The sequence below is a fragment of the Balaenoptera musculus genome, chromosome 4, assembly GCF_009873245.2.
Source record: "Balaenoptera musculus isolate JJ_BM4_2016_0621 chromosome 4, mBalMus1.pri.v3, whole genome shotgun sequence".
Lineage (NCBI taxonomy): Eukaryota > Metazoa > Chordata > Mammalia > Artiodactyla > Balaenopteridae > Balaenoptera > Balaenoptera musculus.
In genome coordinates, this window is record NC_045788.1 from 48,134,940 (window position 1) to 48,153,555 (window position 18,616).

General features: G+C 35.1%; 1 protein-coding gene across 1 annotated transcript in view; it reads left to right on the forward strand.

Annotated features, from left to right (window-relative positions):
* The window catches only part of SEC62 (SEC62 homolog, preprotein translocation factor), a 30,481-nt gene that overhangs the window by 5,539 nt on the left and 6,326 nt on the right, over nt 1–18,616 (forward strand). Inside the window, exons 2-7 of the mRNA XM_036850416.1 lie at nt 3,432–3,540; nt 4,583–4,688; nt 10,396–10,600; nt 10,846–10,938; nt 13,776–13,836; nt 18,070–18,189. Of these exons, the coding sequence (XP_036706311.1) occupies nt 3,432–3,540; nt 4,583–4,688; nt 10,396–10,600; nt 10,846–10,938; nt 13,776–13,836; nt 18,070–18,189 (694 nt within the window). The remainder of the gene's footprint in view (nt 1–3,431; nt 3,541–4,582; nt 4,689–10,395; nt 10,601–10,845; nt 10,939–13,775; nt 13,837–18,069; nt 18,190–18,616) is intronic.

Genomic DNA, 18,616 nt, shown 5'->3' on the forward strand with positions numbered 1-18,616 from the left:
TTGGGTATTCTAATAGATTTTACGTCTGATGCCTCTTATCAACAATCAGTAGATTAGTACCTGTATGCCTGTGTTCAGTAAGTTGTTTGAGTGTTAGTATGAGTGTAGACTTGTCATGCCTAAAGTTGATGTGATTGTTTTTCCCCCCAGAATCACCTTCCTCCCAAATTTCTGTTAATTGAAAAACTGTCCTTTCAGTTGATCAAATTAGAAATCTACCATCTTTTACTAAGCCATTTCATTCATCTTTTATCATTGAGTCCTATCTGTTCTACATTTGAAATGTTTCAAATGTCAAAATCCTTCCCATTTCTAGTCTAGTATCACATCACATCTTACTTGAATACTAAGTAGTTTCCCTGCCTTGTGCTTTTTTCCCCCAGTTCATTCTACATACAGGCTCCAAAATAGTGTCTAAGTCATTTTTTTTTCTCATTACGTCCTCCTTCTATTCAAAAACTAGTTTCTGTGACTTAAGGAGTAAATTTGAAATTTCTTAGACTGCCTTGAATACTGTTTAGCCCTATTATACATACTTAACCTCACAATTCTTCTTAACTTGTCTCTACTAGAGCCAAATTTTATGCTCTTTTAGCCACAGTATTTTTATGCTATTCATTTAGCTTATCCCAAATTTGTTCATCTTTCAAAATCCAGGTCCCTCTTCCAAGAGGTCTTTCATAGCTATTCTCATCCACATTGATAATCTCACTCCTTTTGTACTCCTAAAATATTTTTTCTACCACTCATTTTGGAAAATAACAGTTGTTGTTTTGGAAGGTTGTAACAGTGTAGGTATCATGCCTTAACAAATTTTTGGTATTAAAGGTAGCACCCAAAGTTATTATAGGGTAAACACTCTAAGTATGTATTTGAACAATTTATGTTTATTGAGACTTCTCCCCCACATACCATTTTTAATCAAGCATATCCCAGTAACAAGTTATCAGTTAATTGGATAAATCTTTAAATTGGCAACAGTTATATCAACTGAGGGAAAAATTGAACATATATGGGTGTGATTATAAAATAGAATTGGTTTCTATAAAGCCAATTATAGTATCTCATTATTGCCAACTATTTATATAGTATTACTTTTTTGGCTGTACGTGAATATATAGGATATTATTTACTAATAGATAAGGCTCCTAGAAATGCAGTGCGTTACACAGACATAATTAACTGCTGTCGTTTAACATATACTAACATATATGTTAATAATTTTAGTGTGATTTCAAAAACTGAAATATAGAATTTTTACTTTTTAGTTTGTCAGAAACTATATTTTGTGACTAGGACCCAGATTAAATAATTATGCACATTGTAGATGTTACTGAACTTGGAGTGTTAAATTTTGAATTTACAGTTTTTTAAGATTCTATTTTTTTGTGATATGTGTTTTTATATATAAAACTAAAGCTTTTTTATTCACATAAATATTTGGTTTTTACTATAGTCTTCATTTGGATTGAATGGTTTGGGCTTTTTTTTTTCTTTTTTAAAATTTTTATTGTATATTGGAGTATAGTTGATATACAATGTTGTGCAGGCTTTTAATTTTTATTGTCACAAATAGTAACCCACAAATGGGGTAGTACGAGAGTATAAGAATCATGCATTGTTAATTGGCTGTTGGAAGTAGAGAAGTTGGGAAGTGCAAAGAAGGAAATACGAGAAGTAGCTGCCAGGTGACCCAGCAACCACGACACAGATTTTCACTTCATCTCACAAATTACTCCTCTTCAGAATAAAATTAAAGCTGAAACTTTGATTTGTTAGTTGTCCCTTATTTTCAACAAACATAACTGAATGCAAACCAACTTGAAATTTGTGGGAAAACTGACGTAAAGATGGATGATTTAGAGAGTTTATTTTTCCTGTTTTGTGTTATTAGAATGTCTTGCCTAAAACATAACTGTCTTCAGCATTAATTTTTCTCAGCAGACTAGATTCTTGGCAGATAATTCTTTACTATTATTTGGCACTTTATTCATCTTAAGAAATAGACCTTCCTGAAATCATTCACATTTAAATTGTATATTGCTAGAAATATTGCTTGAGTGCTCTATGTACTGTGCTTAAACATATAATTAAAGATAGTACTTTTATTACGATAGCTTACAGCAATAAGACAACTAAAAGTATATATATAAAAGATATATGCAAACATAGACTGACCTCATTTTCTTCAGTATATGAGTGGGGAGAATAAGTATACAGGAACATAAGTTCAGAATGTAAGGAAATAAAAGCAAGATGGGGAATGATAAACAATGAAGGTGGTAGAAAGTTTGGAGGAGGGAATGGAAAAAAAACAAGGAAGGATCAAAGCAGCCTTTCCAAAACTCTTTGTGCCCTTCCATTAATCAGTTCTTAAATGAGATTGTAATTTATTTGTCTATTGCATTTTTATTTTTGCTTTACCCCGTTCAGAAAGAAAAGAAGAAAGGCAAGGTGAGAAAAGATTCCCTGACAGTATCTAGAATCTGTAACCACAGGGGAAAGGGAAGGGAATACAAATCTTCAGCATCTCTGATAGTAGTTTGTATCTGGGACCACACTGGGACAGCTGTCTTTGGTTAATTTGAGAACTCCTCCTGCAATCTATTGTCCATTGTTCAAGGTACATGGCTTTGGCTGTTATTTAACATTTATTTATGGCACCTGTTTCTACTTACTTTGACATTTGGGCACTCAACTATTGACAACCTCTTAAAGTTTTGAATTATTGCCTTACGGCTTTTAAAAAGAGACCAGGTGAGCTTCCCTGGTGGCGCAGTGGTTGAGAATCTGCCTGCCAATGCAGAGGACACGGGTTCGAGCCCTGGTCTGGGAAGATCCCACATGCTGCGGAGCAACTAGGCCCATGAGCCACAACTACTGAGCCTGCGCGTCTGGAGCCTGTGCTCCGCAACAAGAGGCCACGATAGTGAGAGGCCCGCACACCGCGATGAAGAGTGGCCCCCGCTCGCCGCAACTGGAGAAAGCCCTCGCACAGAAACAAAGACCCAACACAGCCGGAAATAAATAAATTTTTTTTAAAAAAGCTAGAAACAAACAACAACAAAAACAAGTAAATCAATAAAAATTTTTTTTAAAAAATAAAAAAAATAAAAAGAGACCAGGCAAGAGTGAAGGTGAACTGGTACAAAATGATTACCATACTGGAAAAACAACTGAAAATAAATGCCTTGTAGCTGAGGCCAAGAGGCAGACAGGTTTGGGCCCTATCAACTTGTATTTGAAAAACGTGATTTTAAAAATCTCCATTCTGTCTTCTGTATACATTACCAGGTCTGCTCCAGAAAAAGCTTGAAAGAAAGGCCTGTAGTAAACTTAAAAAGATTTTCAGAAGAGATCTGTAAATTATTCTTCAGTGTATCAATGTCACAAGTAAATGATTACGTTAAATTAATATTCTTACTTTGCAGGAAGTTGGTGAACCATCTAAAGAAGAGAAGGCTGTAGCCAAGTTTCTTCGATTCAACTGTCCAACAAAGTCCACCAATATGATGGGTCACCGTGTTGATTATTTTATTGGTAGGATTACATCAATAAAATTATATTTGTGTACATATCTTATGAAGATACCTAATTTGGGGATAGGTAGATATTTTTTAAATGCTCTCCAAGCATGATTGGTGAAGCTAGGTGATGAGCATATGACAATTGATTATCCTGTTCTTTCCTTTTATGATTGAAAATGTCAATAAAAATAAAAGAAAGTGCTTTTTAGTAACGTTTCTTGGAAATTTTTAAAATAGGATTTATTTTCAGTACTAACATTTATTTTCAGTACTAACACTTATTATTCAGATAGTACATGTACTTAACGATACTCTTTGTAAAACTCTGGCATAGAATTCAGTGTGAAACGTGTGTCAGAACCAACTTAGGAGTGTTTGTTCTTCACATAATTGAAGCAACTTCATAATAAGCTAATATTATCTGTAATATTGCCCCATAGCTTATAAATCAGTAGTTGTTGAGTTTGCCTGTCTGATCAATTAAGGTTGAATTACCATTATTGGGAAGAAATTTATTTATCTTCTCTTCAGTGTTATGATTAATGATTTTGATAGTCCTTAAAGGTTTATAAAAATAGACATGCTGTTTTTTTCACATCTCATATATTTAGCTTCTTCCGGTGACAGTAGCTCGTTTCACAGAACTTATTCCTCGGTGGGTTACAATAAAGCTTGGTGACAGAATTTCTGTTACTGTGGTAGAGGAAGATTTTTGGTTTATTTATCCTATATTTTGACTATTTGATAAGAGTGTTATTTACATTTATTTTGAATTTTTTAAAGAACATTTTCTCATTAATTTATCTTGCTTTAGTTAATATTTTTGAATGTCATTTATTTCACAGCATTACTTTAAGAAAGATGCTTAATCAGTATGTTTCACAAATTGAGGTTTTGAGGAACTATTTGTCATGATTATGTCAGACTTAAATTTTCTGTTGAACTTGGTTTTATTTTCGGATGCCAGAATGTTGAAATTTGCCTTATAGAATATTGTTTAGATAGACACAAATTCTGCTGTATACTAAATTTAAAATAATAAATTTCTTCTTTAGCTTCAAAAGCAGTGGATTGCCTTTTGGATTCAAAGTGGGCGAAGGCCAAGAAAGGAGAGGAAGCTTTATTTACAACGAGGGAGTCTGTGGTTGACTACTGCAACAGGTAGTTTTTATTTCTTAGTGAAGGATAATATGAATAGTAATTTAAAAATATTCTCCATGGTCCTGAAGCTCCTTCCCTATTTCATCATTAAGTATAGTGCTGTTACAGCATAGCTCAAGTATAGCTTTTACATGTAATCTGGATTTCTTCAGTACCTCTGGAAATGCATTTATTTGGTGTTAGGCTATCATATTTTTATAACTTTTATTTGTGTTCTGTTACATTTGTACATTTGCCAGGCTGACTGAACTGAAGGATCAGCAATAAAAATCATATACCAGTGCCTGTCGTGAACAAAAAAGTTCTTTCTTTTCTAGAGCAAAAGTTGGGGAATCTTTTCCAAAACTTTGTCAGGGATTCCTAATAGACCTGTTGTCCCTGTTTTGTTTTGTTTTTTCAGTGCCTACTGAGCCATTAGCCAGGTACCCTCCCCTATTTTGTTTGTGATTGCTAATATATTCTTTGTGAAATCAAGGCAGCTGAAACATCTGTCTTTTCTTCATTCCAAGATGAAGTATAGACAGTTCAGTAACATATCCATGTTTTTTATAATAAGTACTTCTCCTTTGGGAAGAACTTTTCATGGTGAATGGTGTACAAAAAAATCACTTTTCTGGGGAATTCCCTGGTGGTCCAGTGGTTAGGACTCCTCGCTTACACTGCAGGGAGCACAGGTTCAATCCCTGGCCAGGGAACTAAGATCCCACATGCTGCACGGCGCAGCCAAAAAGCAAATCACTTTTCTCTTGGAAAGAAGTATGCTGGGTTTTTTGTTTTTTGTTTTTTTCCTCCTATTTTTCCCTTGGTTTATTTACTACTTAAACATATTTATTAAGATGTTAGTAAATCAAATTTTGTTTTTGTGACACTAAATTTTATAATTGGTGGGAATTTGACATTTTAGATTATTTTATATGCTTAGCAGGGAGATGCACATAGCATTTACTAATATATTGCTTAATGACATTTAAAGTATCAGCCACATGAGACCCCTCTTAACCACTATTTTACAACCTGGTTTCTAAAGCTGTAAAGTTGAAGAATTATTAACTATTTCTTAAAATTCTTAGCTGCCAGGGACTTGCCTGGCAGTCCAGTGGTTAAGACTCCACGCTTGCACTGCCACGGGCCCAGGTTTGATCCCTGGTCGGGGAACTAAGATCCCACAAGCCACACTGCACAGCCAAAAAAAAAATTCTTAGCTGCCGTAAACTAGAGTCACTAATGGACCTTTCAGAAACAATGGAAATTTCATTGTCGGGGCAGGGATTAGCTAACAGTGGTGTAGTCGGTATTTTCCTTTACAGCCGTCTGTGTATTAGAACTCCAAAGTGCAAATTTCCCTGCCTGCCTCAAAACAGACTTTATTTTTTATATATATAGTGTAAAAATTAAAAGATGCTATAAATGCAGAAACAGAGAAGTTAAATCACTTACCCAAGGTCACACAGCTAGTAAGTGGCTGAGCCAGATTTCTAAATCCAACAATCTGACTTCATAGTCCATGCTCTTAACCACTGCATATACTATCTCCTCCAAAATGATGATGCATTTAATGAAGCAAAAATTAAGATGAAGGATTAACCTGTCAATACTATTTGAATATTAAATCTGAGCCCAAGTCTCTGAGGAGAGCAGCCAGTATTAATACACTTCACTTGGCCTTTTAGGAGACTTGATACTTCGTTATATGAAAAGCCAAAAAAACCTGAGTACAGAGATTGTCCTAGCAATACACTCACTTTCTGTTGTATATGTTATTCCCATTCATATCAAGCTTTTTGTGTCCTTTTTGCACTAAGATAGAGAAGCATAACTACCTAAAGTTTTCAAAGCCACTTCTAATAATAACCATGGTGACCTCATGATGGCCAGCCCTCATGGGTTCCTGCCTGACTACAGGCAAAACCACAAAGGGACACTTGTCCTGTCTCATTTTCTGAAGTGGTCTTGAGGGAGTCTAAGGAAAAACAAAAGAAAACAGGAAACTGTAGGATGTGCCTCTTTATGGCCTGTTTCAAGTACAGACTCTTCAACCTTTTATCTAGCATCATCCTAACCCTCCTAGTGACTTTGCATCTCCAACCCCCCAGTCCAGTAGTGTCCTTCTCACTCTCATTCATATACCATACTCATTCTCTCCTCTGGTCTTTCTTTGATAATAACCTGCCACTTTCCGCAAACAGTTCTTGCTCTATCCTGCCTGCCTCTCAATATAAATATCTCTCAAATTCCATCTCTACCATTTAGTATTCCCCAGATCCTCTAGCCCACGTTAATCTAATGTTCTACAGAATTTATAAAGGTAATAGCATACAGTTTAGTCCTTAACTATTTAAATAGAATTGTTGCATGTGTGTTAGTTTTTCTAAATTTCTTGCCCGCTAAATCTGAAGGCAATTGGAGGACTGTTTTATACTTTATTGTAACTCCACAGCAATTAGCACAATGTGGGCATTCACCATTGTCAGATAAGTGAAAGTCCTAAACATATGTCTGGCATTTAATAAACGTTTATTAAACCTGGTAAAAAAAATTAAGAGGTGAAGAAAAATAATAAGCAATTTAGTAACTTTTTACAAGCTGCTTTTAATCCATTCATTTATTCTAGAAATACTTATCAAATATCTATTATAGGTCAGGCCTCAGGAATACAGAGATAACTGTGACTTGGTTCCTGCCTCCAAAGCACATATTATCATCTGTTAGAGAAGATTTGTGACTACTTACAATACAGTATGTTCTGTAAGAAAGACAGAAATGGGGGGAACTTCAAGAATGGCCTCTCAGGGAAAATGTTTTAATCAAATTTTGAAACAGAAATAGGTGATTACCCAGCAAACAATAGGAGAGTGGACATTTGATCCTGGCAGAGGGCACAGAACATACTGAGATAGGAAAGTATGAGTAGTCTGTGAAAATGTCAGAGTTTATGTAGATGATCTGTACTGTACAGTGTGTTTAAAGCTAAATAAATGGAGGCACTGATTTTATTACAATAGTAAATGTCATCTCATTTTTTGAGGCATAGAGTGAATTGAAGTAGACATTCTCTAAGGAACTGTCAAGGAATAAGTGAATGATTCTACTTATTAATGAATGGAATGAGGGTATAATGTAACTATTTATAAAACCAGATGTGTTTGTGTTTTCCATAACTATCAATATTAAATGAAATTGAGGATTTTGCTACAGCAGTAGTAATGGCTAACATTGAGAACATGCATGCCAGGCACCGCACTAATCAATCTACATGCTTCTCATTTATACCCCATTTTAGATATACACTAAAATTAAGTAACTTACCCAATACTACATAGCTCGTTAAGTGGTAGAGGTGATATTTGAACCCATCTACCTGAATGTGAACTTCTCAAGACCAACTTGATTGGTTAATAGTCTTCTTTTCTCTCAAGGGGTTGGGGCAGCTGTACAGGAGGAGTAACAGAAGCAGGTGTTCCTGCTGATTCTGTGCTCTTCTGTATCTGCTGGTCAAGGGAAGGATTTTTTTTTTTCTCCTAAAGTTCTGTGGTTTATTTTTTTTAATTGTTTATTTCTTTATTAAGAACATTTTTTTTCACTAAAGTAAATTTGAGAAAATTTTGAAAATGATACAGAAGAAAATCCAAATTACTAATAATGTTGCCTCATGGATAATTATATTACCATTTGAGACTATATACTCAAGTATCTGTGTGTGTGCACATGTACTCAATATATGGAGAGCTATAACATGAACTGTAGTATGAAATGCTGGTTTTCAATTAACATACAGTGAATAAGATGTATTTTTGTTTTCATATTAACACATTATTGACTGGGGTGGGGGGTTTTGCAGAAACTAATGCCTGTGGTGTTAATACATCTGTGGTCAGTAATGTGTGAAGTTGTAATGAATGATCCTGATAGAAAATCTGGAAATCATCTAAGTGCAAAAATAAAGAGATTAGAAGATTTTCATTATAAATTTTTGTAAGAAGTTCTGAAGTAGAGTAAAAATTAAAGATCCCCCTTCATATTCAAATACCCACCACTACTCTTTAAGTCTTACTTTCTACTCATAAGTAGTTAATTATTAAGGGTCTCATTTCAGATTTTTGCTTGTTTACATATATATGTATATGTGTAGCAGATATTAATGATGGATTCTTTGGGGGCGTTTCAGACAGTGGCATAATTATATATGCTGTATAGGTCTTATGAACAAGTAAAAGTCCAAATGAGGAGACCTAGAAGTTAGCTTTGTGGAGATGTTCATAGGGTGGACTTAATTGAGCAGCAGAAAGAAGCCCAGCCAAGCAGGTCAAAACACAGGTGGGCACAAGATAATGATCAGAAATAAGTGGTCTTTAGGCAAGAAGGAGGCATCTAGTTAGCAAGTGGTATGATGTGCTGGAGTAGGCACCAGTGAAAGTATTGAATAGAAAGGTGGATAGTTAACATTAACAGGCACAGATGGTGGCAGTGAGACCTAGCTTCTAGTTGTGTTTTGGTAGTTGTACTTTATCAAGTCAGGAATAAATCAGGAACTCTGAAACTGGAACATAAGATTTGAAAAGATGGCTTTTAGATGACAAAGGTAAGGGTAAACCAGTTTCTTGAGTAGGATTAGAAAAGACTGAGTCAGCCAAGGTTGACTTAATTTGGGGTCAGCTGAGCTTCTAAATTCATCAGATAAAGATGTGAATAAAGCAAGGATGTTAGATGTTACTCTTAAGAAGTTTACAGTCTAGTGAAGGAGGCAAACAAGCATGTTATAAATTGTATATGAAACTAAAAGAATAAATGCTGTGGATAGGATAACAGGAAACAGGAGGAAGGATGGGTGATAGATTTATAATTTTAAACAGGGTAGGCTTAGTAGAGAGGGTAACATTTGAGGGAAGACTTGAAAGAAGTGAGGAAGTAGACCAAAAGGACATGCTTATTTGGGGGAGGAGCATTCTAGGTAAAGGGAATAGCCAGTGGAAATGCCCTGAAGTAGGAATATTAAAACAAAAAAAAACCAAAAAAAAACCCTGCTAAATAGAAGAAAGATCAGTTTATTGAGAGAAATTAGTGAAGCAAGGAACACATGGTGTTGTTTTGCTACATATATTGTACAGTTTTCAACTTGATACTGTGAAGAGTTGTTTTCAGAGTCCAGAAATCTCACCTTAGCATATTTAATTATTCATTAGTTAATTGGAGATATTTCATTGTAGTGACAGGCTGAATAGTGAAGTACATGGAGAGAAGAAAAATACATCAAGAAGGACAGCTGAAGACACGATTTGGATCAGTCAGATCATGGGCACATTTTAGTCTGCTAACATTTCTTAAACTGTTATATTTATTTTCCCCATATATTTATATACCACTTACGTCTGCTCTTGAATTTGAGACTTAACTTTAAATAGAGTCTTGATTACTCCTAATGAACCTAGAGAAAAACTTAAGGATAATTCCAAACCTATAATCTCATTAAATTATACAGTTAAAAAATGAAAATTAGGTTGACAACTTTCATATAATCAAATTGGCTGCACAGGTTTTCAGTTAGACATTTTTGATTGTCCTTCAGTGGGCTTACTAGTTGTAATTTCTCTTGTGAGTTGCCAGTGTATGTCTTCCTTTGCTCATTTTATTCAGGTCTTGATATTTTTGCTTTTTAGTCTGTATCTATATAATGTACAGGGAATGTAATGTCATATCTTTGTTTCCAAAGGCTTTTAAAGAAACAGTTTTTTCATCGGGCACTAAAAGTAATGAAAATGAAGTATGAGAAAGACATAAAAAAAGAAAAAGAAAAAGGAAAAGCTGAAAGTGGAAAAGAAGAAGATAAAAAGAGCAAGAAAGAAAATCTAAAGGATGAAAAGACAAAAAAGGAAAAAGAAAAAAAGAAAGATGGTGAAAAGGAAGAATCCAAAAAGGTGATTTCAACTAAAATTAAGTAAAAATCAAAAAATTATTACTTGCACGTTAGCACTACTGGTGTATCAGCACTTTAAAATATTGCGCAACAACCACTTAAACCGCATTAGGGTTCTTACAAATACTGTGGTTGAGAATTTTGATTTCTGTGTCTCATATAGTGAAACTTTGACTATACGGATGTTACATTGCTTTTTGCTTGTTTGCAAATGTGTTTTCTTCTATTCAACTTGTTTTTTAATAGGAGGAAACTCCTGGAACTCCCAAAAAGAAGGAAACTAAGAAAAAATTCAAGCTTGAGCCACATGATGATCAAGTTTTTCTGGATGGAAATGAGGTGAGAGTATCTAGCTTATAAGTAGAAATCCAATTTTCCATAGGAGTTTTTAGAATTATCTTTGATGCCTTCACTAAGAAAAGAAGTAATTTAGATAAATTTAACCATGTAGATACAAAATCTACTTTTTAAAAGTGAGTGTCTCTGAATTTAGATTTATAAAAAAATTTTTAAATCAATCCGAATCGGGTTCAGCTGTCTATGATAGATAGGAAACATGAAATAACAGTGGCTTAAAACAAAACAGATACTTGTTTCTCTCTCATTAATGAAATCGGAGGGTAAGCAGATACGGCAGCTCCATGGTGGATCTGAACTTTTCCGCCTGTGTGAGGCAGTTAGTAAAGATTACCTCATGGTGCAAAATGACTGCCAGCCTTATATCTGCATCCAGAGGAGGGAAGGAGAATGAGAGACATGCTTCCTTTTTAAGGATACTTTCCAGGAAGCTGGCGATTTTATTTCTGCATGGATTCCATTGGCCAGAACCTACTCATATGGTCATGCCTACCTGCAGTAAAGTCTTAGAAATATGCTTTTTATACTGGATGGTCATTTGCCCAGTAAAATATAAGATTTCCATTAGAATCAAAGGAAAAAAAGTACAATGGTTAAGGAGGGACACCTACAGGTTTCTGCCTCTTATAGTTAGACACACGACTATAAGGGTCTAAAATTTTCAACATTACTTGATGCTTTACTCAAGGAGATCATTTTTATTTATTTAGTGGCTTATTTGTATGGTTGTAGCCTTCCGTGAAGACCACTTAATTTAATCATTTAACCAATACAAAAACATTTACTTATATACTGGCCATTGAGTTGTGAATTTCTTGCTATACCTAATACAAAAGTAGTATAAATAGAAAGCAGTGGTTCCTGGAGCTATGAGCTTGAAAATCTGGGAAGGCTTTTCACAAAACATGTGCACTAGGCTCATTCCAGGCATACTTGCGTGAGGATCTCTAGGGTGGAATCTATAGTAAGTGAGTGTGTGTATGGATGTGTGTGTGTGTGTTGTATAATGTATCCCTGGGTGATTCTGATGTGAACCCCTGCTTAAGAACCAATGTAATAGAAGACCACAGGTCTTTCTTAATGTGAAAGCTCAAATACCTTCAGTTAAACATCAGGCATTGGCTATATGCGAAGTCGTTTTTATAGGTGTTGGGAATAACATGATAAATAGGATAAAATTATCTTCTTGGAAGCTCTTGTAGTCTAGCAAGCATACAAGCGTTTAAACATGGTATGGGCATACCTCATTTTATTGTACTTCTCTTTATTGTGCTTCAGAGATAAAGTTTTTTGTCTGTTTTTTTGTTTTCAGCAAATTGAAGGTTTACAGCAACCCTGCATTAAGTCTATCAACTCTGTTTTTCCAACAGCATTTGATCACTTTGTGTCTGTCCCGTTTTGGTATTTTTCACAATATTTCAAACCCTCCTCCAGCAAAAAAATTAAGACTCACCAAAGGCTCAGGTGATGGTTAGCATTTTTTAGCAATAAAGTATTCTTTACTTAGGGTATGTACGTTGTTTTCTTAGACATAATGCTATTGCACACTTAATAGACTATAGTATAGTGTAAACATAACTTTTACATGCACTGGGAAACCCCCCAAAAAATGCATTATTGCGGTGATCTGGAGCTGAACTGGAAATACCTCTGAGGTACACTGTATATATTATATAGTACAGTATAATATAGTACATGCCTGTACTATATTACAGCATGGTGAGTATTATGATGGGAGAATACCAATTAGGGATAGGTAATTTAATCAAGAGAGGATAAGGAGGGTCTGGAGATTCTGGACACTTGACCTGAGCCTTGAAGGATGACTGGTAGATTGCCAGGTACACTGCAAAGGAGTTATAGGTCTGTTAGACAAAGGAAGCTTTTTCCTGAGCAAAAGCATGGGTGCTTGCATTCCCAAAAAGGCTAAGATTTTATTCTGCAGAAAGAAGCAGGCTTTGAAACTTTTAAAGATGGGAAACGTCTTTAAAAACTTGTTACTTTAGAATGCTAAATGGCAGAAGTGATGTCTGTGGATCCGATTTCCAGGATAAATGTGCAGCATTAAAAAAGAGGAATGTTAGAAATAGAAGCAAATCAAAAAGCAGTAACCAAGAGTGCTAGTCAAAATAGAACCAGGAAATGGAAGAGTACTGTTATTTATAGAAACTAAGAGATAAAACTAAGAGTTTTATGGATGATGAACAGAGTTCTGATTATTCTAAATGAAGTAAATTTCTGTTTTATAAAGTAAGCTTTAAAGCAGTGGTTCCCAGCTTTGCGGCTACAGACCCTCCGTGGGGAGCTGGCAATGAAATTATTGCAGGGAATCATAGAATCTTTATGTTCACTGAGCAAGATCTTTAATAATGGTTCTTTGCTTCTCATCAGTTGGGTGGAATTGAGAGCTGCTGGATCTTTAATAGGGCCTGACTGGAATCTATCATAACTGTGCTCTTAGACTGGTTGGTTCTACTCTACTCATGCCAGTATACATCACTACATTAGGGGCAAAAAGGCTGTACAATTGCTGGTCTTTAGGTTGAATAAGTAATGGTTAAGTAATGGTTTGCACACAGGAGTAAACTGTTAAAAGCATGCAGGTACATAGAAATGTACTTAACTGCGTTAGGTAATTTATAGTTTTTAAAATAATTTTCTAACTGAATGGATACCAAAAGAAACACTGCTACTAAAGGAACAGTCTTTGGAATTTGTTTACCTTTAAAAGTAGTTCTTATATGTTAAGAGGTTGGAAGTAACTGTTGTTCTAATGTAACCTTAGAACTTTAAGCACTGAGGTTTCTTGATTCTTCTAGGTATTTGTGTGGATCTATGACCCAGTTCACTTTAAAACATTTGTCATGGGATTAATTCTTGGTAAGTACAATCTCTAAAATTTAGAAAGGAATATAAACAATGCAGAAGCCAGAAAGAAAATGTTTAACATAAAATAGTTATTTTTTTAAAGTACATTTTAAATAAAGCCGGAAGATAAATGATAAACTGAGGAGAATATTTGCACTACATCTTTAAGAGATTAACAACCTGCTAGGAAAATGGTAAAGGTAACTCACAGATAAAGAAATAGTGACCGGACTTCCCTGGTGGCACAGTGGTTAAGAATCCGCCTGCCAATGCAGGGAACATGGGTTCAAGCCCTGGTCCGGGAAGATCCCACATGCCACGGAGCAACTAAGCCTGTGCGCCACAACTGCTGAGCCTGTGCTCTGGAGCCTGTGAGCCACAACTACTGAGCCCACGCGCCTAGAGCCCATGCTCCACAACAAGAGAAGCCACCGCAATGAGAAGCCCTTGCACCACACGAAGAGTAACCCCTGCTCACCACGACCAGAGAAAGCCCGCATGCAGCAACGAAGACCCAACGCAGCCAAAAATAAAATATAAATAAATAAATTTATTTAAAAAAAGAAAGAAATACAGTGACCAATAATTGTGAGTGATACTTAATCACACTCATATTAGATACAAATTAAAGTAACAGTGATTATCAAGAGAATTATAAATTTTAATAGTACCTACTCTTAGTGAAGGTCCAACACTTAAGAAAAACGAATACTCTCCAATAATTGATGATATGTCCGTTGTTTTATTTTTTATGGAGGGCAGTTTGGCAATATCTTCCAAATTTTAAATGTGTACACACTGACTCAACTATTCTACTTCTAGGAATTTATCTCATGGCTGTTCCTAATACAGTTGCACAAAGTATCTATTCAGAAATATGCACTGACACTTTATTCTAATCCATATCCCTCAGACTATATTTAGGAGGGCCATTAGCAAATATCTTTCAAGTTTTTTTTCTTTTTTTAATTTTTGAATTTTATTTTATTTATTTTTTTATACAGCAGGTTATTAGTCATCAGTTTTATACACAGCACTGTATACATGTCAATCCCAATCGCCCAATTCAGCACACCACCATCCCCACCCCGCCGCGGCTTTCCCCCCTTGGTGTCCATACGTTTGTTCTCTACATCTGTGTCTCTATTTCTGCCCTGCAAACCAGTTCATCTGTACCATTTTTCTAGGTTGAACGTACATGCGTTAATATACGATGTTTGTTTTTCTCTCTCTGACTTACTTCACTCTGTATGACAGTCTCTAGATCCATCCACGTCTCAACAAATGACTCAATTTCGTTCCTTTTTATGGCTGAGTAATATTCCATTGTATATATGTACCACAACTTCTTTATCCATTCGTCTGTCGATGGGCATTTAGGTTGCTTCCATGACCTGGCTATTGTAAATAGTGCTGCAAGGAACATTGGGGTGCATGTGTCTTTTCGAATTATGGTTTTCTCTGGGTATATGCCCAGTAGTGGGATTGCTGGGTCATATGGTAATTCTATTTTTAGTTTTTTAAGGAACCTCCATACTGTTCTCCATAGTGGCTGTATCAATTTACATTCCCAGCCAACGGTGCAAGAGGGTTCCCTTTTCTCCACACCCTCTCCAGCATTTGTTGTTTGTAGATTTTCTGATGATGCCCATTCTAACTGGTGTGAGGTGATACCTCATTGTAGTTTTGATTTGCATTTCTCTAATAATTAGTGATGTTGAGCAGCTTTTCATATGCTTCTTGGCCATCTGTATGTCTTCTTTGGAGAAATGTCTGTTTAGGTCTTCTGCCTATTTTTGGATTGGGTTGTTTGTTTCTTTAATATTGAGCTGCATGAGCTGTTTATATAGTTTGGAGGTTAATCCTTTGTCCCTTGATTCGTTTGCAAATATTTTCTCCCATTCTGAGGGTTGTCTTTTCATCTTGCTTATGGTTTCCTTTGCTGTGCAAAAGCTTTGAAGTTTCATTAGGTCCCATTTGTTTATTTTTGTTTTTATTTCCATTCCTCTAGGAGGTGGATCAAAAAAGATCTTGCTGTGATTTATGTCCAAGAGTGTTCTTCCTATGTTTTCCTCTAAGAGTTTTATAGTGTCCAGTCTTACATTTAGGTCTCGAATCCATTTTGAGTTTATTTTTCTGTATGGTGTTAGGGAGTGTTCTAATTTCATTCTTTTACATGTAGCTGTCCAGTTTTCCCAGCACCACTTATTGAAGAAACTGTCTTTTCTCCATTGTATATCCTTGCCTCCTTTGTCATAGATTAGTTGACCATAGGTGCGTGGGTTTATCTCTGGGCTTTCTATCTTGTTCCATTGATCTATGTTTCTGTTTTTGTGCCAGTACCATATTGTCTTGATTACTGTAGCTTTGTAGTATAGTCTGAAGTCAGGGAGTCTGATTCCTCCAGCTCCGTTTTTTTCCCTCAAGGCTGCTTTGGCTATTCGGGGTCTTTTGTGTCTCCATACAAATTTTAAGATTTTTTGTTCTAGTTCCATAAAAAATGCCATTGGTAATTTGATAGGGATTGCATTGAATCTGTAGATTGCTTTGGGTAGTATAGTCATTTTCACAATATTGATTCTTCCAATCCAAGAACATGGTATATCTCTCTATCTGTTGGTATCATCTTTAACTTCTTTCATCAGTGTCTTACAGTTTTCTGCATACGGGTCTTTTGTCTCCCTAGGTATGTTTATTCCTAGGTATTTTATTCTTTTTGTTGCACTGGTAAATGGGAGTGTTTCCTTAATTTCTCTTTCAGATTTTTCATCATTAGTGTATAGGAATGCAAGAGATTTCTGTGCATTAATTTTATATCCTGCAACTTTACCAAATTCATTGATTAGCTCTAGTAGTTTTCTGGTGGCATTTTTAGGATTCTCTACGTATAGTATCATGTCATCTGCAAACATCTTTCAAGTTTTAAATGCCTTTACCCTTTGACCTAATAGTTACTCTTCAAGGAATTTATCCTGTGCTGTAATCACAATTGCACACATGTACATGTACATTGGTATTTGTTGCCCTCTTGTCTATAATAGGATAAAACTGGAAACAGATCAAGTCCCTCAGTAGGAGTATGGTGAAATAAATTACAGTACAACTGCGTGCCAGAATATCATGCAGCTTTTAAAGAATTAGATAAGACTAATTCTTATTAGTACTCACGGAAAGATATCTAGAATAGATTAAATGAACACTGTAAAAGAGTAAGAGTATTATAAGCTCATTTTTGTAAAAAAAAAAAAAATTCTATGTAGCTAGTTTTAATTGTATATAGGCAGTCTCTGGGAGTACAAATAAATCATAGTAATTAACCTCTGGGGAATGGACCAAGAATTGGATGAAGACTTCACGTTATACCTTTTGGGTTTTTATTGTTTTTTCTTTACTGTTTTGGGTTTTTGTTTGTTTGTTTTGGGGTTTTTTTGCTTGTTTTGTTACCATAGGTATGTGTTATTCCTGTAAATTTGGTGGGGGGGAGGGGAGGGTATAGAGTAGAGGGAGGGAATGATTTAACAAGTAGAAAAAATAGTTAAACAAGTTTGATCAATATGATCATAGGATCCCATTCAAAATGATAAATCTAATCCTTAGCTTATAAATGAAATAGCTAGAATTTGAATTTGAATCCTGATCTCTTCTGCTGTAAATACCTAAAAACCAGGTCTTTCTTTTGATTGTTCCATGTGGTCCCACTGTACTTAGAAAAAAACTGGAGATGCTTGTATACAGCTTCCCTAAGTACCAAAAATGATCTGTATCAGAATTTCCTGGTGAGCGTTTCATTTGGTAGATGTCAGAGCTTCACCCCAGAACCAATCTGCAGGGAAGGATCTTTGGAATCATTTTTGGTTATTTCTATTGTTTGGTTGTTGTTTCTTTAAGCTTCCCTATTTGATAGACAGATATTTTATAGTCAAAAATAAGGTTGACAGCAGCAGCAGTTGATCATTTAAGGAGCTAACAGTCTCACATTTTTAGACAACACTTTTTTCTAATTACATATAATTTATACTAGAAAAATCCTAATCTGATTTAAAAATAGTAGTTAAACTATTAGGTTGAACTATGAAATGGTTGATAATCGACCATTTTTTACCTATAAAAATGGCAATTTTATATGTTTCAATATGGTTATGTTTTATTTCTCCCCCTAGGAGTATATTCACTGTTATGGCAGCTAAGCCATTTAAAATTTTAACCTAAAGGTTATGTATGTAACTTTTTCATTTCTTGTTCCAGTGATTGCAGTGATAGCAGCCACCCTCTTCCCTCTTTGGCCAGCAGAAATGAGAGTAGGTGTTTATTACCTCAGTGTGGGTGCAGGCTGTTTTGTAGCCAGCATTCTTCTCCTTGCTGTTGGTAAGTATTGTTATTAGTAAGACTGACCTCGGTAAGAGGTAGATATTGAGCAGTTTGGACTGTAATCCGGAGCTTCAGTAAAGTTTAACAGCAAAATTAATGTAAGTGAATCAAGAAGTATATGGGCCTACTTTTTGGGTCATATCCCAAAACTGTCTCAGGCTTGAAGTAGTATATGTGCTTGATTAGATTTGGTCTGTTGTGATGAAAGGATTTAATATGTCTCAATCTGCAAATAGTTATGCTTTAAGATTTAACTACCACAAGGACTTCAGTATTTTTACAGTGGTTGATCATTTATTAGACATAATACTTTCAGTAAACACTTTTTTTTTTACTTAAGACAAATGAAATTTATTTTAAACATTTACATTTTATACAGTAAATGATTGTAAACAATTAATTTGCCATTTTTAGTAAAAATCAG